Source organism: Paramisgurnus dabryanus, chromosome 2, assembly GCF_030506205.2.
Source record: "Paramisgurnus dabryanus chromosome 2, PD_genome_1.1, whole genome shotgun sequence".
Lineage (NCBI taxonomy): Eukaryota > Metazoa > Chordata > Actinopteri > Cypriniformes > Cobitidae > Paramisgurnus > Paramisgurnus dabryanus.
This window is the reverse complement of record NC_133338.1, coordinates 7307583-7334355: the sequence shown is the minus strand read 5'-3', so window position 1 is coordinate 7334355 and position 26773 is coordinate 7307583. Positions and strand designations below refer to the sequence as shown.

The window sequence follows — 26773 nt, the reverse complement described above, 5'->3', positions numbered from 1 at the left end:
AGCCAATATCTCAGTAATATTAATCCTACTAACCAAACAATTTAATAGTGAGAATTGGTAACTAAGAATGATTCACAAAAAACATGCATTTTAACCTTAAACTTAAAATTTCGATGTTAAATCCACTATTGTATTATGTATACATTTGCTCTACAGTCCATACCCAGTATTTAGTTTAATTACATCAGAAGTAACTGTAATTAAATCACTGGAAACTAAGAGTAATCCCTTACTTTACTTTTTCACGGAAAAAGTTATAATTTACGTAACTAATTACTTAGTAACTAGTTACACCCAACATTGCAAATTACACAAAGTGTACACACATATATTAGGCAAAAACTAACTTTTATTTTGCATGCTTTTGACACCCCTAATAGTTACAGAAGCTAAAGTCACCAGGGTTGGGGAAAGTTACTTTTAAAAGTAATGCATCTCAATATTAAGTTACTCCCCAATAAAGTTCATAATTGCGTTTCTTTTTATGAAAAAGTAATACTTACATTACTTTTAAGTTACTTTTTCTTACTTGGCTGAGGCCTGATCTCTTACAGGCCTTGCAGGTGTTTTTGATGACTGAGATGTTCTGCATTTAGAAATTGCACATTTCCATCGCAAAAATGTCAAGCTCTGGCCTGCCATTTTTGTTTCTTACTCAAAATGTTCCTGCTTAGGCACCCACACATTATGCACTTTACTTATAATGTGTTACCCCCAACACTGAAAGTCACATTACCAACCGAGTTGTAGACTGATGTGGTTCTTCACAGACACTTTTCTTTGGTTACATTTTACAGGTAGAAGAGAGTCTCCGATTGGGACAGTTTGGCAAATCCTCTTTAAAAAATACTCTTATAAACCTTTCTGAATGAGCATAGACATCAATTCAGAATATCGATTGCATACAAACCTTCCCTAAGATTGAACGGATATTTAATTCACTTTGTTCAAATGTACAAACAGGATCAATGTCTTAGGACCAGTCAAAATCCATTTGAACTTGATTGAATTAAATGTTGATTGTTTCTGTTCATTCCTCTTCATCATAGAGGACTTCATCAATAACGACATCACGGTTGTCCACTGGAACTTGAGGACAAAGCTGCTCCTTGAAAGCCAAGGCAATGGTGTACGGCTTTTCATGCTGCTGCTTCCTGCAGCGCTCCAGATACGAGTCATAAAAACCCTTTCCTCGTCCAAGTCTGTTCCCGGTCTTGTCAAACCCCAGTCCAGGCATCAGTATAAGATCAAGTCCTCCTGTAACCAAATTAACCAAACTTAAATAAAAGCTTGCAGAATAAATGATGAGTACATGAACACTTCAAGATGATATCATTCCTTTCGCTTGACAACCAGCTAGGCTCTTTAAAAGCAAAACGTTTTAGCAGCCCCCTGTGGCTATGTCTGGTGTTAAAAAATAATTAGATACAAATACATTTTTTACATCCCATATTGGCTCTCTCACAGAGAATTTTCAATATCAGTGCACGTACAAACTGACTTTATTTTATTATGGACATAAACATACAGTATAAGCAATGGTCTGTTTACCAATGCAAGATAAATAAAATAAAAATTCTGTCAAATTTCTCTAAAAATCCAGACTTGATTTTTGCGGTGTTGAGAAAATAAGAGACAGAATGATTTATTGGTTTACAAGTAATTATTTCAAAGACAAACAACCCAATTACATATTGATATGAATAGTGGCAAAAGCTATTAATTATTTAACCCTGGAGAACACAAAAACCCTAGTATAAGCATTAATTAACATTGGCCAAATTTGACCTGTGGGTTCTCCAGGGTTAAAGGGATAGTTCACAAACAAAAATTAAAGTTGCTCAAATGTATAAATGTCTTTGTTCTGGTGAACAAAAATGAAGATAATTTGAGCAATGTTTGTAACCAAACCGTTTGAGCACCATTGACTTCCATAGTATTTTTAATCCAACTATGGAAGTCAATGGTTCTTCCTTGGGTGTTAATCAGAACTAAGGCATTTATATATAAGGGTGAATAAATGATGACAGATTTTTCACTTTTGGGTGAACTATGCCTTTAATTCTTTACACTTTTCTTGTCAGGCTTCTTCTATACATTAATAACTGGGCAGGAACAGCATTATAACAAATACATTTTGATGACATTAGAATTAATGCAGAGAGCATAAAGAGTCACTTTATTGTTTACCAAACAGGTCCACTCCCATATACATTTTGTTGTTGTGTTACCAGATCATTTTTAATTATCAAATGTCAAACATTCTTGTATAATTCTGATAAATTCTCACTAAAAGCTCATGAACAACTTTATTATGAAGTGAAACTTTGACATTTGAGGACACTTTCTAGAATATTAGTAGTAATTAGAAGTAAAACTGAGTGTCAATCTTAAAATTGCATGCAGCCTTCACTTGGAACCTTGGGTCAAAACATTTTCCTTTTACCTAAAGCCACACAATAAAGCTGAACAAATAGGAGGCTGCATATAAAACTGTGGGATGATTCCGCCATCTAGTGGTCATAAAGAACAAACAAACAATAATTTCCTCTGCACATCATTTCAGCGTAAAAGTAAAAAAACACAAGTCAAGTTAAGAGTTAAAGACCGTTTTCTAATACAGTGATTCCCAAACTTTTTCAGCGTGTGGCCCCCCTTGTGTACGGTGCATTCCGTCGCAGCCCCCTAAAGAAAATATGTGACAAAAAACTGTTCTAAAACTCAACATTTTAATTAAAAAAAACATTAAATTATACAAAAAGTAGTGCTTTTGGTTAGTAGTCTTATTTTTTAAGTTTAATTACACAGAATTCATGATAAATTAATGTATTTCATAAAATGTCATAAAACTGGGGCCCCACTGGCACCATCTCGCGGCCCCGGCCCCCAGTTTGAAAACCACTGTTCTAATAAATCTAATAAAAGGGCTGCACCCTTGTTATCCATAAACTATACAAATACGTGCAATGCACGTTTTAGTTTTACACTTAGCATATACAGTTTATTATTAATTATATTGTGTTGTCTTTACTTGTTATTTATTTTGCCTTCCTAACCATTTATGATTTTAAGGTCAGGAAAGACCAAAATTTGGTTGTGACCCCTTGGTTAAGAACCAGTAATCTAATATCTGTGTGTTACCTCAGTAGAAATATACAAAGCATTGCAGCACAACCCTTTAAAAAGAGCACATTACACAATCCACCTTTCCAGTGTTCCTCTAACTCACCTGTAGCCAAGGCCTCTTCCCTGCATTCCTCATCACCCGGCTGCCGGATGTTCCAGGACGTCAGGGCCAGGTTGTTTATGTCCTTCATGTCATTTAGACGTAGCATGTCCATATGACTGCTGTTGCTGAAGTATCTGGGGATGAAGCACACTTTTCCTCTATTGAAGATATCTTGAAGGACTTCCTCTGTGCGGACCTCATCGTGCATGCTCAGAAAGACAGCGACGCGCTGGCTGGAAAGGTATTTCGGATGTTTGAACAACTAGAAAAGAGTTAAACTGTTGGTTAAAAACAATATCATAGATTTAAAGTCAAAATATTCTTGATGAATGCTTGACATAAATATTTTACTGCAAGCCACCATGATTGTGAGTATAGAGGCCTGGACATCACGTGACCCATTTTGTTCATGCCACTATACGGCAGGCAAGGACAGCCGGGAGCTAATATGAAATGAATGGCAGGCAGGAGATTCATGGCAACAGAGTTCACTGCTCACTTTAATTCAAAAGATATAGATATGAACAACTTAAACTTAAAAGATGAAGCATTACAGATCCCTAAAGATGCATGTGCGTTGTTGCGATTACACATCTAGTCAAAACTTTACTTCCGGTTTCTTATTGTTTAATGGTCTAACTAGTGGCTAAAATAAACTCTGTCTGGAACAAATACTTTGATCATGTATCAACACTGTGTGAAAAAAGGTTTGGCAGCTGGTTTGTAGAAAACATTGTATACATTATATAGTACACATTTTACACTGCAATATTAGCTCAGTGTTGTTTTTTATATGCTTTAGCTATGAAATATGTACTAAGGTAATCTACTTGTTGTTTATTTTGGTTGTTCAGAAATAAACTACTCTAAAAGGACTTTGATGTTATTGATTCTTAGCTGACTTTGTTCATCTTGTTACTGCTGAAACTGTCTATAATGCCTTTTTAATGTGTATCAGTTATTTTAGGAGCTCTCATACGAGTCAAACCCAGTTCCTAAATGAAAAACATGGCAAATGATTAAGTATATTTTTTAAATGTTGTAGGATATGAGAATTTTTATTTAAATATGTAAGGATATTTATTCACATTAAAGATAAAAACATTGCATTGTATTGTACAATGCATAAATGTCACTTAAGGAGAGTGACATTATATATATATATATATATATATATATATATATATATATATATATATATATATATATATATATATATATATATATATATATATATATATATATATATATATATCCACTAAAACTGGATGGTTAAATATTAGTTCGTTAAAATATTATGGTGACTAATTTTTTGAGCAAAACTCGCAAAAGTCTATTTAAACATAAGGCAATTTAAATGAAACAATATTTTCTTGAGACAGTTACCTTTCATAGGAGTTGGGCATAACACTGACATGTCAAAAGTAAAATTAAATAGAAAAAATATATGTAAAAAGTCAATGCAATGACATCCATGCATTTTTTCTTAATTTGTTATACCGTTTATTTACATTTTATGGAATTATTGCAATGTTTATATAGTTTTCATATAATTTCCTTTATATTTGGCCATGTAAGCTATGACATGGAGTTACAACTCTTAACACGCATTCTGCTATAATGGATAATATATACGTTAGCATGTAGGCTACCAATGTGCACTAAAACAAATATTTTATTAAAAATGTATTAAATACTAATTACTTTAAGAATATTAAATATATTAAATATTAAAATACGCTAAATATTCTGTGGAAAGGGTGTCTTGCACTTGCTTCTACAATCTTCAATGCATTAGGGCTATGCAAAGACCCACATGACACTTGACAGCTGGTCCAAATGCCCAAGTCACTTAAAGGTCGCGTCATATCATGCAAACCAAATTTACCTTTAGTGAGACAACTCGAGACTGTCGATGTTTCTCTTCATCACTCATTGCAGCCACTCGCTTCTTGATTTCTTTCCTCAAAGCTTGTTTTGCTGCACGCAGAGCTGCCATACTGAGGGTCGTGAATCTGGGCTGCTAACCACTCAAAATGGGAAAACACAAATTAAACGGGTTAACGAAAGCATTGCAATAGCTCAGTTAATCATCTACTCCCTGAACTTTCCAAAGTAGCAACAACATCATCAGTGGAATGTGCACGTGGGTTTTATCGACGATTACCGGATCGATTGGCTGCCCTGAGTGGGCGGGGCTATGCAGACTCCCCTTTCAGGAAAAAATAAACATTAAATTATTGAAGAGCGGTTTTAACCTATTTGCATATTGTTGCTCAGTTAAACTATACAATTCACATTAAAAAATGCCTGAAAATTGCGCATTTCTAGTTTACAGAATTAGCCTTCGAGTTTTGACCTAGGTTGAGAACATTTTATTGCAGGATCTGGATCAAGAGTGCCAAATAAAAATTTGACTTGTTTTTTTTGTCAGGAGAATAAAGCAGAAAGTACAGTAATATGAGTATGTATTTAGTACAAATGTATTCGTCTTATTCGTCTAATATTTGTCTAATAAAAATAAAAACTTTTGGTAGATTAACATCTTAACAGAATCATATAAACTGCTTGATTTAATGTATAACATTTCAACAAATGTACAAATATTATAGGTTTATAGTTTGCTTCTCCAAAAATTGCTTGAAAATTACTTCACTGAAAATAACATCAGTATTTTACCCTATGATTTTACCACATCATTGGTAGATTTAAGATAATCGACAATAAACAATAAAATTATAATTCCCTAAAGATTCAATAGACTTAATATAAAATCCACAAGTGCATAATACATTCACAAAAGTTGGGAACACTTTACAATATTATAATTATTAACATGCATTAGCCTAACAATGAACAATATAGTTTTTTTTTTAGCATGAATTAATATTTTTAATGTTAAATCATGCCAATACAATTGTTTATGTTGTATATTGTGCACTAACAAGGCTAATTTTAATCGTTACAACTTTTGATTTTAAAAACCTATTAGTAAATGCTGAAATAAACATGAACAAAGATTAATAAAGGCTGTAGAAATATTGTTCATTGTTAGTTCATCTTATCAAATGCGTTATTATTATTATATTTTTGGTCGTTTTGTTAACTAATGTTAACAATTTACAAACAATATAATATTGTAAAGTGTTACTTAAAGTCTTTACAAAGTATGTTTTATGAAAATAAATGAAAGTTAATTTTATTTAATATTTTAAACCTCTTTATAATGCATATACATTAAGAAGAATACGTCAACGGCTGACAACGAGTCGTGTGTGACGTCATAAGCGAGGTTAAGTGGGGGTTGGAGTGTCAAAAGTAACAAACAGGGCTGTTTCTGGTTGGGGGAAGGGAAATTAGCCAAAGCTAAACACACTTGGCAAACAATTTAACAGTGCGAGCAATAAAGGAGTAAAACTACTGAGATACCTGTGGTGTAAACGTCCAGTAAATCCGTAGGTGAGTGTATATTCTGCTTTGAATCAGTGACTCGTTTGCGACGTTTTGGCGTGTTTGGCTTGCCAAGTTGTCAAGAGCAAGACTTGCTGATGTGTCTGCATAGTCTGGTTAAAACTACATAACAATGTTTTAGTCTAACAAAGTTAAATAACGAGGGTGATAAGATCGGGTGGTTGGAAACAGGTATAACGTTACGTCGAGGACAGCTGGGAAAGATTGATGGTGCGATAACCGCTACATTAGCCATTCTAACTTTTACTATGGTTTTAGTTCACAAGACATGCTTACTTACAAGTGTTTGGTCTACCAGACACCAACTCGCAGTTATTGAAACTCCGGCCATAGATAAAATACAATTGTAGCTGTCAAAGTGTTAATATAATTGATAAACTGCTTATTTGATCGGTTTTAATATCGCGAATAAACAATTGATCCACTTTGCATGTATTAAATGTTGTCATGATTCACATATTCGACATCCAAGTAATTTAAAGTATGAAACAATACAATATTTTGTGTTCTTTAAATCGTAATGTTTGCCGGGGAGTGGTTTAGAGTACGTGACCAATAGCGTGTAAATGGGCGTGTTCTAAATGCGTCACTCAATGTATTTTACGATGTCTTGCTTTCATTTAAACAGCAAGCGACGTTGCGTTGAAGATTAACATTTAAAACCATAAAGCATTGCCCAGGTAAGGAGCCCATACTATTCTGTGTTGAGACGAGATATTGCGATAAAATCGACCGCTAGCTGGTGATGGTGTTCATTGTTGATATGATTAGTTAACAAAGGATACAGTGTAAATTGTGCAAGTTACTATGGAACGAACGATTCTCCCATCACTTTGATTAAAATTGCAACAAGTCAAAGTTGTAGATTATCTGTAAAGTAAAACATAAGTTAATATTTAACGTTGTCATAATAAGGACTAATGTACAATTATATGTTCCCTTTACTTAAACTAAATTTTGCTGTGGACCCCACAAATAGCCACACGACATTGAAGTTTACAGAGCACTGGGGTAGTTATCTTTAAAAATGCATTTCCTCGAGTAAATTTGAATCAGATCTGATTGTTTATTAAAAGTATTAAAATGTTATTATCTTTTTACAACTGTTAATGCATAATATAAAACTTATTAAGGTTACAAATGGCATTGGCAATGATTGGCAAATGATATTGTTCGTTAAGTTAATATTTGGCCAATAACTCTCCAAATGGCTTATTAACATGCATTGGTTTCAAAAACTACTAACTACTAACTGATAGACAAGCAGAAAATGTGAACGTAGCTTTAGTGACTTATATGATAAAATGGTTTTTATTCTTTTTGTTAACATCCGTCCAGCATGGTCCCCTCCAGCATATATTTTGATCTGTTTCTACACTACAGATGCCGGTGTCCCACCAGGATTTTAACGCTTGTCCAAAAACACTTGATTTGCCTTGACAGTTACAAAATAACAAAAGCTTCATGGTTATCAGCCAATATCTTACAATTTGCTTGCTCATTTTTACTTTTGTAGTGTTTCAAGTTGCACATGATGTGCAAAAATAAAAATGTAGGCCTGGACTTGAGTTTTTTCACCTGGAATTAGTTGGATCTTATGGCGCTTTTCCATTGCATAGTACCCCACGGTTTAGTTTAGTTTGGGTCGGGTCAGCTCACCTCACTTTGGCGTGGTTAGCTTTTCCATCGAGTTTAGTATCACTTCGGAGTGGGAGGGATTATAGGCGTGTTGCATACCAGAAAAAAGCCAGGTGCTTGGTGCCATCAGCCAAATGGAAAGTTTTAGAGATGGAACACATTTCGTAACATATACTTTATTTACAGTGTTAAATATCTGAACTGTTGTTTCATAGGAAACCACATTAGGTATCATGTCCCTCATAGCATAAGCGCATATTTAAACTTTATTAATGTTATACATTTTAATGTCATTTTATAAGTAGGCTACGCCAGAATGTTATTATTTTATTTGCTTGCTCCCAATTTGTATTAGCTGTTTTTGAATACTTTGTGCTTGCATAAAAATGCATTTTATACTATTGTGCACATTCATGCCCCTTTTCAAACAGAGGTTACGTAAAAATACATGGAAAATGTGCAGGGGATTTTTCCAGGATAATTTGATTTTTGGTTCATTCACACTGCCATTGATTTTCTGGAATCTGTGCGTGCATTCACACACATACTGTAAAGATCCCGTAAAGACAGGTGATGTATTTAAAGTCCTGCACTTGGAAAGTTCTTTGCACAGCATCTGAAGTTTGCACAAAGAACTTAATCATGACTTTTGGTTGAGATGACACGAGCATCCTCACTACGGCACAGCGCTTACGGCATTGTTTCTGCGTCTTATTCACACAGAATGCTTTCCGTAAATGTTGCCGCAATGTTACTAGGTCATCTTTACTGGAGCGATCCCAGAACATTTACAGAGCGATTTCGAAAATTTCCCCTGTTAAAATGTTTTATTTTGATTAATGTTTTTTTTTTTTTTTGAAAAAGTAATACTAAAATGATAAAGAAGGCCAAAATATTAAATGTAATTCATTAAAAAAATAATAATTTACTGAGTAATCCACTAATGGTGCTTTACATTGCATAGTACCCCATGTGTTGGGTCAGTTTAATTTTGGGTTTTTTTCCACTTGGTACAGTACGTAGTACCCAATACTTTTTTTAGTACCACCTCGGTTGGGGTTCCAAGCGAGCTGAGCTGATACTAAATGTGACTTAAAAACACTGTAGATTGTTGATTGCGATTGGTCTGAGAGAATCGTCACTACTAATGTCACGGCTAAATGCAAGACCTTTCTGGTTGAGCTGTCTCGAGCAAACTTGTTGTCATCTATTCTTTTGTTGTAAGTTCCCAAACTCCCTTTTAGCGGTGATAAACATCCACAGACTGAGAATTAGGAACACCATACCAGTGTTTTCCTTGTAGTTTGTTGCGGCACTTCCGCGTTTTAGAAAAAACTAAGTTTACATGCTAGTAACTCAAGAGGTATTTAAGATGTAATATCCTTTTTTAAATTCTGGTTCTTTTACTTATCTTTTGGTATCTCCATTTATAAGGCCCTAAGAATTGCAATACCAGTGAAATTGTGCCATCAACATTGCTCCAAGTAAATATTGTGAAAGTATACTTATTGTATTTTAAGAGGAATATATAAAGGGCAAATATTGTTGAAACTGGAAATTTGTTTTTTTCTTTTATCAAAACAATCACACTAAACATAGCCTATTTTAACTGGAGCTGTTCAATATTGCACTGCAATAAATACACTGAAATTGTTCAAATAAGGCACAACTTGCTGTCAACAATTTATTAATAAGTCGTCATGACTAGTATATTCACACAGTATTTGTAAGGGTTTTGTGTAAATTTGTATAAATGTATTTTATAGATTAGGGCTTGAGCACCAATGAAATGAGGACTTCATTGGCACTCCTCTGTTTGTCATTATCTCCAAAGTAAATCCCTTTTGTGGTCATTACCATAGTTGAAAACTGAAAGTTTGTTTGTGTAAATGTCAGAGGACGTGAAAATGTATATCTAAATGAGTTTTAGGAGTACCTGGTCAAAAATGTTTGATAACACCACCTATACATTTTCAATGAAGCAGCTCTTGGGAAACACATACATGAAATTCAGTAGGCTCATGTAACATTTCAATACTCATTGTTTACTAAGCAAGAATTCACGTAATATAAATATATTATTTTAAGACTATCTAGTACAATAATTTCTATGGTTTATTAGTAAAACTTTAACTGAGTAAAGTAATCTGACTTTGGTTAGTTCAATCAACATCATCTAATCTGGTTTATCAAAAGCTTTAGTTAAAACCACAAATGTTCTGACAGAAACACAACTGCCATTACTGACAAATTAATTTAACAGAAGTTAAGGGTCAAGATGCCAAATGAAGAAAACACTGATCACCATAATGACAACTTCAACCAACCTATTATAGCTTGCGGTCTATGTGAAATTGAAGCCTTGTTAAATTTTTTGAATGGTGCGCATCAGGCTATGGCGTATGGAATGTGTCTATCCATAAGCTAAGCCAAACACTCGACACAGAAGTATAAATTGGGGTTTAGATTTATGGTTAGTTTATATTTTTTGAATTACATTTTTTGTATGTCTTTTATTTGAATCGCAGACTTCAGCATAGGGTCATTAAAATAATACATCATCTTCCAATTTCTTGAAATTACTTTTAATTGCCATATGGATGTATACTTTATTTTGCCTTTGTTTTCAATGCTGACGACTTTGGAATCAATCCCATGTGACGTGTTAATTTCTTGTGTAAAGAAGGCTATCTTAGAGCAATATCTTAAAGCTACTTGTAACATCTCTAAACATATCTTTTCCTACTACAGTTTGCTTCTGTACTACCTATTATTCATTCCTTAAGCAGAGTGAGGACACTTCCTTGTAGTAGAGGAAGACCCTTACGACAGGTGCACAGAGACAGTTAGAGCATGACAGAGGAAGATAAGATAAGTGTCTTATTCACTCCTTAACACAACAAGCAAACATCTGCACCAAGAGTGAGTTGTGTACACACTATTATGACTCAAACTGAAGACTCTTTTTAGGTTAAACGGACCATTTATTTGTCAGTGCTACATTCACATGTAATGCCCCCCACGTCTAGCTTATGATTGCTGCCTTTTTGTTGTTGCCAAAACCACTGGTCAAGAAATGTCACATTTTAACTGTAATCAATCTTTTTGTTTTCTCCACAACAGGGATATGGCTCAGGAGACCAACCAGACCCAAGTGCCTTTACTCTGTGCCAATGGTTGTGGGTTCTACGGGAACCCCCGGAAAAACGGCATGTGCTCGGTGTGCTTTAAAGACTCCTTACAGCGGCAAAATGACAGCGGAAGATCCAGCGACCCAGGTGAGAGACACATAATGCACCTGTTTACAACACCCCTGCGTTATTAGCAGTATCTTGTCTGTTCTTTATGAAGGGAGGTTGGTAAGGTAAAAATGCGGTGGTATATGAATAGTTTAAAGGAATACTCATCCAAATATCAAAATTACCCCATGATTTACTGACCCTCAAGCAATCCGAGATGCATATGTCCATCATCTTGAGCATATTTGGGGTTATTTTAATGTCCTTCCTTATCCAAGTTGTATAACGGTAGAAAACAGGGATCAGGGAACAACATCTGACTTTAAACCCCAAGAAGTGCATCCATCCTTCACAGAAGTAATCCACACGGCTCTAAGGGGCTAATAAAGGTCTTCTTTGGGTAATCGCTAATATTATTGTTATTTTTGTACTAATGTTATTTTTACTAAAATAACTTCAAATGTGTTTGTCTGAAAAGATGATGGACATATAGTATGTGTCTCAGATGGCTTAAGGGCAAGTAAATCATAGTGTAATTTTGATATTTGGCTGGAGTATCGCTTCAATAATGGTCATAAGCCAAACATATAGTTGACTATTATCGATGCAGATAATGGTCAAATATCCTGACTGAAATAGCCAAATTATTTGCCTTATTAGATAAATCTGTCTAGTTTTCTTTTGACCCTGAAATATAATTGGTGTGAAACCTCCCAATCTGTGTTTTTATACCACAAAATATGATTTTTTTTGCTGTAATTTTTGAAGTTAAAATGCTTTCTCTTGTCCCAGTTTAATATGCAGAGACAACTAGAAGTAGGCTAACGGTAAGTTGAATTCCCTGAAAAGTATAAACACTGTTTAAAGGCATTAGACTGTTTGAGTCCCGACCATCCTCATACAGCAACAGCAGCCTGGTTTCCAATACAGATTTGTGTAAAACGTTTGTGATATAAAAAATAGCGAAATAAATGGCTCCATCAACAGATGTTTTGGGACTAAAACAATTTGTGTTTTTCTCAAAGTAAGTCTTTCTAAAAAAATGCGCCGAATGAAATTTATATTTATTTTTGCCTGAGAAACCCTTTGCCTCATGCAAGTGTAAAAACGTGTTTGAGATATGTGGTAGTTTTCATTGGGCAAATTTTTATTTGCACAATTTAAGGGTATAGAAACGCAAGTAGTGTCTTAATCAATGACGTAAGTTTTGGGATGGCCTTTTTGTTTGTATAACCAGTGGCTGACCTGGTGGAGTTCGTTTGGTTGTGCTACTTTCACATAAATTACAAACTTTGGCCTTGACTTTCATTCAGGAAAGTTAATTGTTTTTTTGTGAAGCAACTTAAATTAAACATTGGTTGCATTAGTCAGCTTTTAAAAACTACGAAGACTTCAAAATGGAAGTGTTGACACTTTTTGTGTCCTGTTTTTTCATTCCTGCAGTGTCATCCAGCGTAAGCAGTATAGGAGATTCTGTGTCTGTCCAGTTGACGTCACAACATGAGCGGAACAGGTAGGGCTTTTTCTGTACCACACCTCCCTTAGTTAAGGTAGATGCCATATATAACTTGGCACAAATTTTAAAGACTCTGAGGGATGGAGTTGTGTCTCTTTTTGAAGGCTGCATTTGGAGGTTGCTTTTGTCTTCGATGTCTGCCACTATATTTCATTGAGGTTGTCATTAATGTTTATTCCTTGAAATGTAATGGTTGCTTTTGAGAAATAAGCCAACTTTGAAGAAATATGGTGCTGAGAAATACCGCTTCCAGAGAGATCAGTCTTTAATATGAGATGTAGCTACTGTTTTAGACACACTTTCTCAGGTTTTTTTTACTTTATACATCTGCCACCCATCAAACCTTTATTAAGCAGGAGAGGTTTTAGGTTGTTTATGGTTTACAAGCAAAATCAATTCCAGCATTCATGTAGAAATAGACAAATGTGTGTTAGCGGGTGTGTGTATATTATCCCTGGCTTTAAAGAAAAAACTCCTATAATTTACTCACCTTAATGGCATTTACATTTACATTTTTTTATGTAATTTGCAGATATTATTATGCAAGTATTACTTGTTTCCTAAATAACATTAAGATCTTCTGTCAGTATTCTCTCCAAGCAGAATTTCTCAACGCCCACGGCAGCTACAAAAACAGACGAGGCAACAACAGTTTCTCAAGTGGCTTTGACAACACAAGAAGTACAACATGGTATGCTTTCGTTATACATTGACCTGGTCATTATGTCATCCACTTCTCCAAACCCTGATACTTAACTCCACCACAGCATTGAGCAGATGCATGACATGAGGGACAAAAGCTCTGCCAAGCTCCATAGAAACAGCCAGACAGCAGCTTTCTTTTTAACTAGCAGAGCTTCAGTTCAGTTCCAAATTCATGTTATTGTTTGCTTTGATACCAGGCCAGGAAGTGCTCAAAGTTCACTTGTTACGTTTAATAAAGCCCTGTTTTTCCATTTTCCAGGTCTAAATAGATTACATTGTAAGATGTTCTTCTGATGTATTTTACTAGAAACTTTTAGAATTAACCTCAACATTATGTTCATACTGTATAGCCAGTAAACTCTGATGTTAGAGTTGATACTGACTTTCACATGGGCTAAAGCAGTAAGGAATAGCTTTTTGTAATTGTACCAAGACATGAAAGGGCCCAAAAAATAAAAAAAAATTTCATTTTCTCATCCTCGTGTTGTTCTAAACATATATGAATTTCTTTTTTTCTAATAAACACAAAAAATATATTTTGATAAATGATGGTAAGCACATAGCTGATTGTAACCATTGATTTCCATTGTAGGAAAACAAATACAGTGAAATTCAATGTGTACTGTCAGCTGTGTGCTTTCCATCATTTATCAAAATATTCTCTTTATCATTTATCACAATACTTCCATAATATTTGTTTTCCTACTATGGAAGTCAAAGGTTACAATCAGCTGTGTGCTTACCATCATTTATCAAAATATCTTCTTCATCATTTATCATAATACTTCCATAATCCATAATATACATATATCAAAATATCTTCCTATGTGTTTATCAGAAAAAAGAAATTCAGACATATTTAGAACAACATGAGGATGAGAAAATATTGACAGAATTTTTATTTTTGAAATAATTTTCATCCTTTAATAAGCAATAGACATTTTGTGTTTTCCAGTATCACCACAATAGCGTTGCGTTAGCAGCATGAAACGTCATTAAACGCGCATTCTGATAAAATGTGGACGAGCTCAAAGCATTTTACACACTGTTTAAACCTGTGTTTAGCATCGTCCACTTGTGATCTGATCGACCTAAACACATCTTAATTCATGTGTAAATGGGGCCAATATGACTTTCTGTAAAGCCAATTTAAAACTTTGAAATAAAATAAAAAACACTATACATAGGAACAGGTAGAAACTCATAGTAAGTGCATTTTCTTGTCAATAACTATGTGTTTTTCTGGCTGTGTAGATGGCGTGTCGAGCACCAAATTAGCAAGAAACATTCAGGAGAAAGCCACCACAGACAAGCTGGTTACAGCAGGTAGCTCAGTGGAGGACAGCACGTTGAGAAGAAAGAGGAAGTTGGATGAAACTTATCAGCCAGTTGAAACGGAGTCTGGTGAGTACTGGGATCAGAAAAGCACATCTTTGCTTAGCTCCTGGCACAATTTTAAAGTTATGAGAAAATTTATATTTTCGGCTGATCTTGGAAACCTTGCAGATTTATAATGGCTGAAGAAAAGTTTCAGTTGTGAACTAGGGCTGCATATCGATTAATCGCAAGAAAATCGTTTGAAAATTTGTGTGTGTATGTATGTGACGTACTCTAGTTATATAGTTATGTATATATAAACGCAGACACATGGATGGGTAATTGTAAGAAAAAAATTTTTTTTATAATTTGTACATGCATATAAAATTGTATATACATGTGTAAATATTGCTTACATTTATTCAAGCTTGTGTGTGTTTATTTATACATAATTATTATACACACACATATATTATGTAAACAAAAACTTTTATCCTGCAAACGAGTAGTTGTGAATAATTGTTATGAAGACCTAGTGTAAACCAAGAACCTTTGAGAATCAGAAATTAATTAAAATAGTTAGGAGACTTTTTAAATGTTTTAACACCTGTATTATTTTGGTAGCCTCAGCAGCAGACGTCTCAGATCAGACCTCAGATGTACCAGAACATTCCAAACCCAAGAAAAACCGCTGTTTCACCTGCCGCAAGAAATTGGGGCTCACTGGTATGAATAAATGTAATATAATAATAGTAATAGTAATATAATGGATGCCAGGGAGCAGAACCTATGTGCACATTAGACATACTACAGTAATTTTCTTTATCAAAATATTGAATATCTCAACTATTTTTTTTCCGACAGGCTTTGGATGTCGATGCGGACACTTATTTTGCAGCGTTCACCGATACACCGACATTCACAGTTGTAGCTTTGACTATAAGGCTGATGCTGCTGAGAAAATAAGAAAAGAAAACCCCCTGGTCGTTGGGGTGAAAATCCAAAAAATTTAAGCTGCTTCCCCAACACCTTAAAAGTTGTGCATGGCACAATGAAACACATCTACATATTTTTTCCCTGTGTCCTTTTACCTCTTAAATTTCTTTAATTACAAATACTTTGGTTTATAACCCACTAAATATTTATATAATTACAGTAATAATTTAATTTACTTTATGTTCTGAAACATTTGTGTGGCTGTGCATTTCTGGTGTCTGAACAAAGCTTGCATGTTTAAACCATTGCCAGAATATGTCTTTTTGTTTTGTTTTATTTTAGTTTCTTCAAATAAGGATCATAACAATTTACGTAATGTTATAAAAGATAAGGTTTTCAACAATTACTGTATTTGCCCTTTCAAGTACAAGTGATTACAACTATACAAGTGGTTGTGTGTGTGCAGGTATATGCACCATCGCTGGATTAACACGTTTTGCACTTCATTATGGACTGTGTTTACTTTTTTTAGGGTACAGTTACTAGTTTGAGTGAAAGTTGTGTGTGACAGAAATGAGAGTGCTTTATTTATGTTTGTGCATGCACTATGTTCATGTTCAATAAAGTTTTACACATCACACATGTAACCCTGTTTAGTTTGTTCAACATTTCTTTATTTTTAATAGACATTTTATTTGTTGATTATCAGTAATACAAGTTTTGGCCGTTATTTTAATTCAAGCTAAACTATATGTTGACATTATCTTGGCTAGATGGGAAAATATTTTGCTTACCAAGTATGCTAACTAAACAGATGCAACATTTGTCAAGTAATTGAATGGTGGGTAGGTTGGCAAGGTATGGCACGGCCATTATTACGTCATAATTATTAAACATGAACGTCGAGTCAAGTTAAAAAACTTCATTCTTAAAAGTGAAACCAAAAGCATTATCGTGGTTTGAATGCTAAATAAAAGTAAATAAGTATAAGGTTTAATTTGGAGTGTGAAATAAGACTCATTGTAAGTGCTCTAATAAATAATTATCAACATTTTCAGTTGTTTCATTTAACGATATATTATCAGTTATCGAAAACAAATCATTTATCGACCTCAAACGAGCTGCGCAAATCGATCGGTTTATGACATCAAAGTACCGCGAGAGTAAAGTATCTCGCGATATTGCGATATCAACATACGCTAATAAGTCTGCGCAGCTACGCACGAAGTCGAACATCTCTTTATGCTGAGTCACGTTGAATAGGATACACGTTATTTATGAAGTGCACTTGGAGTAGGGAGGATGGAAGAGGACGCTTCTGATTGGCTCGTCACATTGACACGTGAGGCGGCGGCATCTTTCATATGGCTGCAGTCAACATCTGGAAGGGTTTACTCGCGCTGTTACTCAGTCTGAAGAGTTTACCCGAGTATAACTGCAATTTTACCATGTCTTTCATAAAAGTGGACGAGAACTCTGACTTTTCTTATCATAACCTGCCTTACGGAGTTTTTTCCACATCGGATAATGTAAGTATAATGTATGGTTTATTATACGACGAAGGTTTTAGGCTAGACATTACGACTGTTGATCAAATGTTGAGTAAGCGGAGTTTTTAAATCTAACTGAAAACCTGAAATAATACGTTTTAAGATTTGCATTACTTTGAATAAAAAATTGCATTACTGAAACTGATTTTCTTCTGAAATTCTGACAACAGCCCAGGCACAGAATCGGCGTTGCGATTGGAGACCAAATCCTGGACCTCAGTGTCATAAAGCATCTTTTCAATGGACCAGCTCTTGAGACCCACCAAGATGTTTTTGATCAGGTGAGCTATCTTAATTTAATTTGTTAATGTCATTGGTCTGTCCATCTTACAATCAATATAAACACACTTTTTCTCAAAAGCCAACGCTTAATGCTTTCATGGCATTGGGTTATGACGCTTGGAGAGAAGCAAGAAAGTTTCTCCAGATGCTTCTGGCTGCAAATGAGTCCACGCTGCGTGATGACGTCAGTTTAAGGAGCAGGTAAGCATGCATAACATACTATTTTACTAGATAATGATCAAATATGTTTCCAAGTAAAATCAGATTACCTCAGTGTAGTTCTTATCTATTCATCCCATCAATTATTTTATTTGAAGGAGTTTTACTTTACCTAATGCCTCTTAAGGTCATTTTGGCTTCTTGTGTGTGCTTTGTGATCTTCAGGGCATTTGTTCATCTAAGTTCAGCTGTGATGCATCTCCCAGCTGAGATCGGTGAGTGTTGCAGATAACACATAGGCTAACTTACACAGGATCATTTTTTTTTTCTATAGCTGTTTCAGCTTAGCCTCCTATAGTCAGTATTTGCAACACATTGTACTTTGGTTGTACGTTTTTGTGGTATCAGGATATTTAATGTGAAAGGGAAAGTGAGGTGGAAATTGATTAGCTCCATCTGGAATTTTATTGGCTTCTAAGAAGTAGGTTTTACATCGCAGAATAGAGCCTGGTGTTTGGAGGGGAGGGAATTAAAAGTGAGTGGTATTTGTAAAGTTATTTCAATCAGAGGTGAAGCAATTTATTGTTTTTTGATCAAAGATTAGAAGACAGTGATTTTTACTGTTGGCCGACAGGGATCATTGCACTGCAACGAAAGAAAACACATGCAAATAGAAAAAACCACAGCAAATTAAGAAAACATCTTCACCAGTTTGACAACACACGCACTGCATATACTCCAAGCACAGACAAATACAGAAACGTCAGACATACGGAAATGTTTGCTGTTTCTCAATCCTAAGGCTGTATATGTCATCAAGCCTGATTTATTTAAGTTAACCAAGCATTACATTCGCAAGTCATAAGCATATTACAACAATTTAAAGAGTAACTGCTCATGGGAACACAATATAAAGTTTTGAGTAGTTCACAAACAAAATTATACAAGTTAGAAAAATAACAAAATAAGTTAAGTTAGACAAATAACAAAATAAGCTAGAGCACTGTTCTGTAGCCAGTTACAAATGCATGGTCCATACGTCAGACAGCTTTATTTCAGTTAACTGATCATTACATTCCAGAAGGCATGTCAGATTCTACAGGTATGTAACTATTTTCATTTTTTTGTATAACATTAATCCCCCAGCAACAATTTTTTTTCTCTTTTTGAGTTATGTCATTTTGTGTTATTTTTTTGGACAGTTTACACTGCTGTATTATCTATATTACTGTCAATTGTAATAAAAAACTGAGCATAACATTCGCAAGTCATAAGCATATTACAATAATTTACACAAGAATCAGTCAACAATGAACTTTATATATTCTGAAACATAACAGTGTTTAAATGCATCCTACAAATGAGACTTCATGAGGGCACTATTTAATTTTAGAAATGACCAACATTTCCCAGACTTGTGCATCACTTTTTGTGACCCCCACCAAAACACTTCTGTTGTCTTTTCTTCTGCGTGCAGCGTGTTTCTGTATTTGTTTGTGTTGTAAGAATTTTCAACGCTTATCTGTATTTGTTTGTGTTGCGAGTATATGCAGCGCATGTGTTGTCAAACTGATGAAGAGGTTTTCTTAATTTGCTGGTGTTTTTTCTATTTGCATGTTTTCTTTCGTTGCAGTGACCCCTGGCGGCCACCGTAGATTTTTTTTTAAATTGGAACATAAAAGCCCAAAATACTCCCATTACAATAGGACCTACCCTTTTCGACCAAAAAACATTTTTCCCGTCGTTAAATTAGCAAAAGTGGATTCGGACATGCCCATTTAGACGTTGCGCTGTGCGCTTTAGACAATGCGCTTAGATCTTTTAAATAGAGCCCATAATATTGAGAAAATCGACTTTAAAGCAGTGTTTGTATTATGTCAATTATTTTAGGGGTCCCTTAGCTAAGCCCCAACCCCTGGGCAACCCCCTAACAATGTCCTTAATCTAAAAATCTGACAATTCCTCCTGAAAACAGCATAAGGCGCTCTTGAGAGTTTACATTTATTACAGACAGAAATATTTTGGATTAGTTTATTGCGAAATTGGGACAAATAATGGACTGTATCACTTTGTGGCAGCACAGCATGATCATTTTAAATTTATGTAGTATCTTAATTTCTATAAAAAAAAGGTGACCCCCTAAATTATATTTTTGTGCTTTATATGGGGTTCCTTAATGCTTATGGGATGTCCAGGTCGTGACCAGTCATGGCTCCCATATTACTAATAATAAATAAATTTGTATATATTTATGGTAGAAAATTTACAAAATATCTTCATGAAACATGGTCTTTATATAATATACTAATGTTATTTGACATTTAAAAAAATTATAATTTTGACCCATACAATGTATTGTTAGGTTTGCTACAAATATACCCATACGACTTATGGCTGGTTTTGTGGTACAGGTTAAAATGGTAAAATATACTCTATATTATTTGACTGTGTAATATTTATTTGACTCTAAAAATAGATAGTGCTTAGGATGTTAGTTTATTTTGTAAGTGGTACTGAAACTTTCTTATAAAGTCTATTTATGTGCCGCTATATTGACCACTAGAGTGCACTATTGACTAACTGTAGTTGTCAATGTCTACTTTGTATTTTTAGAAATCACCTGAAATGAGCAAGGTATTCAAGGCGTTTCGAATAAGGGTTTGTTCTAAACCCCAAAGAATCCTAGACAAAGTATATTTCTGCAAGTCTCCATTCAATTTATAATGTGTATTTGGTGCTGCTTATTTTTATTTTTGTAAACTTTATGCTTTCAAGGAAATTTAAGATTACATTTTAGAGCTACTTGCATATAAAATTATAAAATCCAAAATTATTTATTTTATATTCACATGCTTTAATACAACACACTTAAAGGTATAGACAAGTTCACTCAAAAAAAAAATCCTCTCATCATTTACTCATTTACATATCTTGTTCGAAGTCTGTTTGAGTTTCTGTTGAACACAAATGAAGATATTTTGATAAATGATGGTAAGCACACAGTTGACAGTGCCCATTGACTTCCATAGTATCTGTTTTTCCTACTATGGAAGTCAGTATTTATCAAAACATCTTCTTTTGTGTTCAAAAGAATAGAGAAACTCATCCAGACTCAGAACAATGTGACGATGAATTAATGATGACAGGATTTGTTGATGAACTATCCCTTTAAATCTTAACCTAAAAATTGCTGCATAAAGAAAATGAAAAGGACATTTATTTCTAAGTAGAGATGATTTGTGGAAGAAGTTTTAGTTGAATGTAGCATAATGCATTTTCGTATTAAAGACCCATTTTCTTGGGTGATTCAGTATTGTGGCAGAAAACACATCACTTCTCCAAAAAAGTCATTAAAATGACTGAGGATGCATATAAGATTATTTCCAAGTCACTGAATATCATTTGGAGTACAGTAAAATCAATAATTAGAAATGGATTTAAGCTGGATTTAAAGGTACCAAAGAATGCATTTAAATAATGTTAAATTGTTCTTAGATTTTTACATAGAAGGTTTATTAAGTGCAACATTTTACATGTCCATTTAAAACCCTAGGATTTGTCCTTTGAATGAAATTGTCTATTTTTGCCCTATTTGGATGGGTCATGAATAATAATGTTGAGGTCTGCTCTGATTGGCTCTGCTCATGACCGTAGCTCATATTGGTAATATTGAAACAACTGTTACATCACAGTCGTTGTTATGTTGAGATTGGCCTGTTGTCCAGCAGTCTTTTATATGCACAAGATTTACATAAGAAGGAAAAAAATGCAATTGTTATGGCACCTTTAGGTAGACAAGTTGAAAATATTCACTCTTTCCTTTTTGCACCTCCGTTTTCCATCATCTGTTTTCCTGCCTTCACTTCGACAGGGGACTACACAGACTTTTACTCATCCAGAGATCATGCCACCAACGTTGGAATAATGTTCCGTGGAAAAGAGAATGCCTTGATGCCCAACTGGTATGTGACAGGTTATGAATTTTCCTCACCCCATAAATCCTAACATTTAAATAAAGTGTGCTTCCACTTAAGTGTGAAATATGCTGACTGACCAACTCCTGTTCACTTGATATTTCATGTATATTTTGAGCTGCCAACCATATAGGTAATAGTTTAAAAGAGCCAGCAAAGTTCTTCCATGTTTTTCCCATAAAAATGCTCTTTGTTCCTTTTGCTGTGTACGCCTGTCATGCTAAATAATGCACCTGTATGTTCCAATTCTTTGTCTTTTAGCAATAACTCTCGCCTCCAAAACAGAACTGTATTTCTTTCCTTGTTTTTCACTTACAAGGCTCAGAATTGGAGTTATTCGCTTGGAAACAGAACAGGGACTTTTTGAAAAGTTTTAGTTTTAGTGGATATCTTACACCGCTAAAATTCCTCTCCAAATTTGTGTCATTTCTCCTGAAAAGTCTTGAAAAAACTTTAAAGGTTAAAACCACCTCATTGTCAGTGACATAACCTCAAAAGTCATTCTTTTTGCAATTTTAGAAATTATACTCTTGACATTTAAAGGAATCGTTTATCTGAACATGAAAATCCTCTTATAATTTACTCACCCGCATACCTTCCCAAATTTCTGTAAATATCCCAGACTTCCTTTCTTTAGTTTAACACAAACAAATAATTGTTCATTAATCACAGCCGTATAATATTATATGGGGGTCAACATGGTGGAGTTCCAAAATGTGTGGCACGTTCAAATACGCCAATATGTTGATAAAGTTGAATCTCAATGGTTTTGGTGTCTCTTGTGAATAAATGTGCACATGGCCACCAGACACAAGACATACCAAGCTTCACCATGTTGACCACCATATTAGAATTTAAAAATGCAATATTTTATTATAAAAATCTTTGCTCGTGTTCATCTGAAGAATGTTGAGTAAATGATTATTGCGTAAATTATCAGATTTGTATAAAGAATTCTCTAAAGTCTTTCCCTGTCAGCTGTTTTTTTTAAGTTGCCAGCCAGTGCCAGCATTTTTTTATGATTTTCACAAAAGTTGAATGCCTTCTAGAAAATTATCTTTTTTAAATATATAAACATACAAATTGTATGTTTCATTTAATATATTAAATGAAAGAACAGATCCTCTGCTTTCAATAAAAAATGTTTAATCCTATATTAATTTTTCTAAAATATGGGTAGGTTTTTTAAAAATACCACATTTTAAATAAAAAACTGAGATAATTGCTATTTTGTAAAGGAGTTTTGTTAGAGATCATATTCAGAGCTATGATCAAAGTCCAGTTTTTACTGTTTTAATCAAGTGAATGCGTTAGTGTTTTATAAGTTTGGTAAGAGTGCCACCTAGTGTGTAAAAGCGGAAATAGGGATTGCAGTAACATTTTTTCATTGGCAGGGAAGTGTTTTCTCTTAATTGACGAGATAACTCAATGGAAGTCAATGGTGCCCCAGATCTGCTTGGTAAAATATTACCGCATTTGTAAAAAATATTTGCTGCATTTGTAAGCATGCGCACCACACTTGGGCTAAACAATGAAAATGCTTTATTTTTCTATTTTCAGACGAATATTTTCGGTTGCTGCACATTTGGTTTATCTATCTAGAAAAGGTAAGAAATATTAAAGAAAAACAAAAATTACATTTAGCATTTTTACTGTAGGCTAAGGCTACCGGTGGGGTATCATGGGAGAGCTTCCTCTGTGGTTGTGTCTGGAACACCAATCAGAAGACCCCAAGGACAAATGAGACCAGACCCAGGTAAACATGTTCAGACACTTATTACACATGGGTGATTAATATATGGGGATTATTATTTTATTTTGGTAAGTTGAATAGATCTGCAAACACAACAAGTTAAAAGTAATCATTACATTAAAAAAAGGAAAAAAATAAAAGAAAGGATTGTTTTTGAATTAAAATACTCAAATACAAACCATCCAACAAAATTACTTTCATAGCTAGTGCAAGTTTTAAAAATCTTTATATGACATTTATGATTGTTAAACTTAAGTGCACAAACCACAAAAATCAGGTGTTCTGATATCTACATAGAAGGTATGTGGCTTTATTAAAGGAACAGTATGTAAGAAATTTATATCAATTAATCATTAAATGGCCCTGAAATGTCACTAGACATTAAGAAATCCTTTTCATTTCAAATACTTTTATCACTGACAACAGCAGTCCGGCCAGGATATTGTCATTTAAAAAGTGGAGTTGCAGCCCTCAACTGATGTTTATGTTGTCGTTTGGTATATTGGCCACCAGCTGTGTGATTGCAGTACCAGTTTTAGCCACACGTTTTGTGATTGCAATACCAGTTTTGGCCACAATCCTACATACTGTTCCTTTAAGTGCAAACATTATCTAGAAATGTTTTTCATATCCGTTAACAACCCTAGGATTTGCCCTAAAAATTGAATAGTCTATTATTACCTTATTTAAAAGGGGCATGAATAATAATGTGGAGTTCTGATCTGATTGGCTATTTCACAGTTCAGTAGCTCTGTGTGCAAACAGACCTTATGTTTAAGCCTGTATCAGACAAAGATTGGAAATTGATTTTTTTTGTGTTTTTTCAGTATGGACCTGCAAAATGTAACTGTAACGCATTAGCTACAAAAGTAATCGACACCAAGTGACACGCACCCGCTTGATGGGCGTTCCTTGGCTAGTATGTAAAAGCGGTATCAAAAGTCACTTTAGAGGTATTGTTAATTTACATGAACAATGTTTTTGGATTTAAAAGTATTTATTTCTCGATAAAATATATGAGATAAAATGACAAACTTATCAGATATATACAGAAATATATCGACTCGGCCACAGACCTACGTCAAGCTGCCCCTTCACTCCGATTGGCCGTCCCTTTGTCGCATCGCTCGGCATTTGCATAAAATAGTCTTATTGGCTAATTGGGCCCCTACTTGCTCGCGCAGCGGGGATCTCGTCCGTCGCTTGTCACTGGTTAACGGCCACTCCCATTGAAAATGAATGGTAGCCTGTCGCTCTGGCTCTTGTAGCTAATATGACTGGGGGGTTAAATACCTATGCAAAGTCTCTGTTTTTAAATAAGTTTTGCATCCCATAGTTAAGTGAGTGTAAATTTCAGAATTGTCATGTCCATATTATTTCTTCCTTATAAATGCACATATAAAAATTTTATAAAATAAATATTAAATGTTCTTTGAGGAAATATTCTTTCTTTATTTGTTGGTTATTATTGCTTCTGGTTTGTGCATTTAAATTCAAAGAGTTCCTGCAAAGTATGTTGTCATCCAAAAATGTTTTTGTCACATCCATAAGGCATGCATTTTTCCCTCATCTTAAATAGAAAACTTGTAAATATATTGCTATTTTTATGATGTCTGGACTCTATCATCATGGGTTTTGGGAAATATAAACAGATGGTTCAGTATATTGCCAATAAATGCATTCTTTGAGAAATTATATTTCAAGTTTTGACTGCAACTGTTACATCTATAACGTTGAAATTGCTCATATATCTAACAAAATCTCCATGTAATATATAATGATGTGCGGTCATTTTATTTGGTTTCTCAAATTATTTTTAATAGGTTCACTTCATGTCTGATGCTATGTTGATTTAAACATATAGTCAATATATAAGTAAAATAAAAACTTTTCTGCTATGATATTCTTTAAAATCATTGTCAATATTTTTATTTGTGTAATCTGTCTCTCCTTCAGCTCAACCACCTGTTTTTGGGGCAAGCAAACAGCTGGACATAGAACTGGAGATGGTGAGATTGGGTTTTATTTGATAATTGAATAGGCAAGCATCTGTTATTCAACATTAAAGGTCACCTGTTCAGTCTTATGCAGAGGTGCAGACAGTGCAGTTTTTTTTTTTTAAACAAGACACTGCCTCAGGAGAAATCTCTTTGACAAATGTATTTCAGAAAGGAAACGTTTCATCCTTAAACACTTAGCAAGTTTAGTGCTTAAAACAAGATTAACAACTTAATAATTGGAATAAAAACCTGTTAATGCTGTTTGAAAATGTACCATAATTAGGGCCCTATGAAATCTGTTAATTTTTTCCCCAAATTCTGTTTTATTTATTTATTTGTGCGGACTCTTGTGTGAGCAAGGCGGACGCGTTGAAGAAAATATACTGTACCTTTAGTCTGCTGTGTCCCGGGCTTTAACAAAACCTGCTTGCGCTCTAACGAGGCAACGCTTGTCATTGTTTGCAATGCATGACAATAAACGGACGTATCTTTCTTTATGTCCAACATTACATAAAATGAAAATGTTTCTGTGTGTTTTATCATAAGGTCCTACATATTGAGTCTAAATAAGATAAATGTATAAAATAAATTGGGAAGTCTGTGGTTCCCCTTCGAGGGAACTTGGGCTGCGTCGCCGAAGCTACGCTATGGGAACGCCCTCTGCGTGATTGCGTCTGAAGCACGTATGTCAAATCAATCCAATGGTCAAGTGACACGTCATAGGCGGGTGACGTGGGAACCAGGAAGCTATAAAAAGAGCACCCGGCAAGCGGACTACAGCTCTTTGTGCCTCAGCAAGCAAGTGTGTGTCATGATCATGTCCAAGTCCAAACAAAGTTTTAAGGAGTGTGCTTCCCCGTGTCCTCGTTTCATTACGAGCGAGGACTCGCATCGTCTCTGTGTTATGTGCCTCGGGGCACAACACACACGATCATCTCTTGAGAGGGGTGGTTGTGCACATTGTGAAAGGATGCCGCTCCGTACGTTGCGCTCGCGGCTCGCAC

General features: G+C 34.5%; 3 protein-coding genes across 4 annotated transcripts in view; 2 read left to right on the top strand and 1 right to left on the bottom strand.

Annotated features, from left to right (window-relative positions):
* Nucleotides 1-331: 331 nt before the first annotated feature.
* On the bottom strand, nt 332-5406 carry mthfs (5,10-methenyltetrahydrofolate synthetase (5-formyltetrahydrofolate cyclo-ligase)). Its single transcript, XM_065294284.2, has 3 exons — nt 5118-5406; nt 3230-3491; nt 332-1257 (listed from the first exon to the last, which is right to left on the bottom strand). The coding sequence occupies exons 1-3, from the start codon at nt 5226-5228 to the stop codon at nt 1031-1033; spliced, it is 600 nt and encodes a 199-aa protein (XP_065150356.1). The 5' UTR covers nt 5229-5406; the 3' UTR covers nt 332-1030.
* Nucleotides 5407-6523: 1117 nt separating this feature from the next.
* zfand6 (zinc finger, AN1-type domain 6) lies at nt 6524-16698 on the top strand. 2 transcript variants are annotated; one of them, XM_065294281.2, is made up of 7 exons: nt 6524-6688; nt 11462-11616; nt 13021-13090; nt 13681-13784; nt 15053-15202; nt 15740-15841; nt 15980-16698. In XM_065294281.2, the coding sequence occupies exons 2-7, from the start codon at nt 11466-11468 to the stop codon at nt 16126-16128; spliced, it is 726 nt and encodes a 241-aa protein (XP_065150353.1). In that variant the 5' UTR covers nt 6524-6688; nt 11462-11465; the 3' UTR covers nt 16129-16698. The 2 variants fall into 2 exon arrangements, with proteins under 2 accessions (XP_065150353.1, XP_065150354.1); XM_065294282.2 differs by lacking the exon at nt 6524-6688 and adding an exon at nt 7258-7380.
* A 671-nt stretch (nt 16699-17369) lies between these two features.
* fah (fumarylacetoacetate hydrolase (fumarylacetoacetase)) overlaps nt 17370-26773 on the top strand; it is a 32464-nt gene continuing 23060 nt past the window's right edge. The window contains exons 1-7 of the mRNA XM_065294280.2: nt 17370-17580; nt 17772-17882; nt 17963-18084; nt 18268-18317; nt 21914-22004; nt 23675-23772; nt 25726-25778. Of these exons, the coding sequence (XP_065150352.1) occupies nt 17416-17580; nt 17772-17882; nt 17963-18084; nt 18268-18317; nt 21914-22004; nt 23675-23772; nt 25726-25778 (690 nt within the window). The 5' untranslated portion in view covers nt 17370-17415. The remainder of the gene's footprint in view (nt 17581-17771; nt 17883-17962; nt 18085-18267; nt 18318-21913; nt 22005-23674; nt 23773-25725; nt 25779-26773) is intronic.

What these genes read in the sequence shown, in the direction of transcription:
- mthfs (XM_065294284.2), bottom strand. Translation starts at nt 5,228, where the DNA reads ATGGCAGCTCTGCGTGCAGCAAAACAAGCTTTGAGGAAAGAAATCAAG. An exon ending in CTCGAGTTGTCTCACTAAAG is followed by an intron (nt 3,492 to 5,117) that starts GTAAATTTGGTT and finishes ACTCTTTTCTAG; the next exon opens with TTGTTCAAACATCCGAAATA. An exon ending in GGAAGAGGCCTTGGCTACAG is followed by an intron (nt 1,258 to 3,229) that starts GTGAGTTAGAGG and finishes ATTTGGTTACAG; the next exon opens with GAGGACTTGATCTTATACTG.
- zfand6 (XM_065294281.2), top strand. Translation starts at nt 11,466, where the DNA reads ATGGCTCAGGAGACCAACCAGACCCAAGTGCCTTTACTCTGTGCCAAT. An exon ending in TCACAACATGAGCGGAACAG is followed by an intron (nt 13,091 to 13,680) that starts GTAGGGCTTTTT and finishes ATCTTCTGTCAG; the next exon opens with TATTCTCTCCAAGCAGAATT. An exon ending in GCCAGTTGAAACGGAGTCTG is followed by an intron (nt 15,203 to 15,739) that starts GTGAGTACTGGG and finishes TTATTTTGGTAG; the next exon opens with CCTCAGCAGCAGACGTCTCA.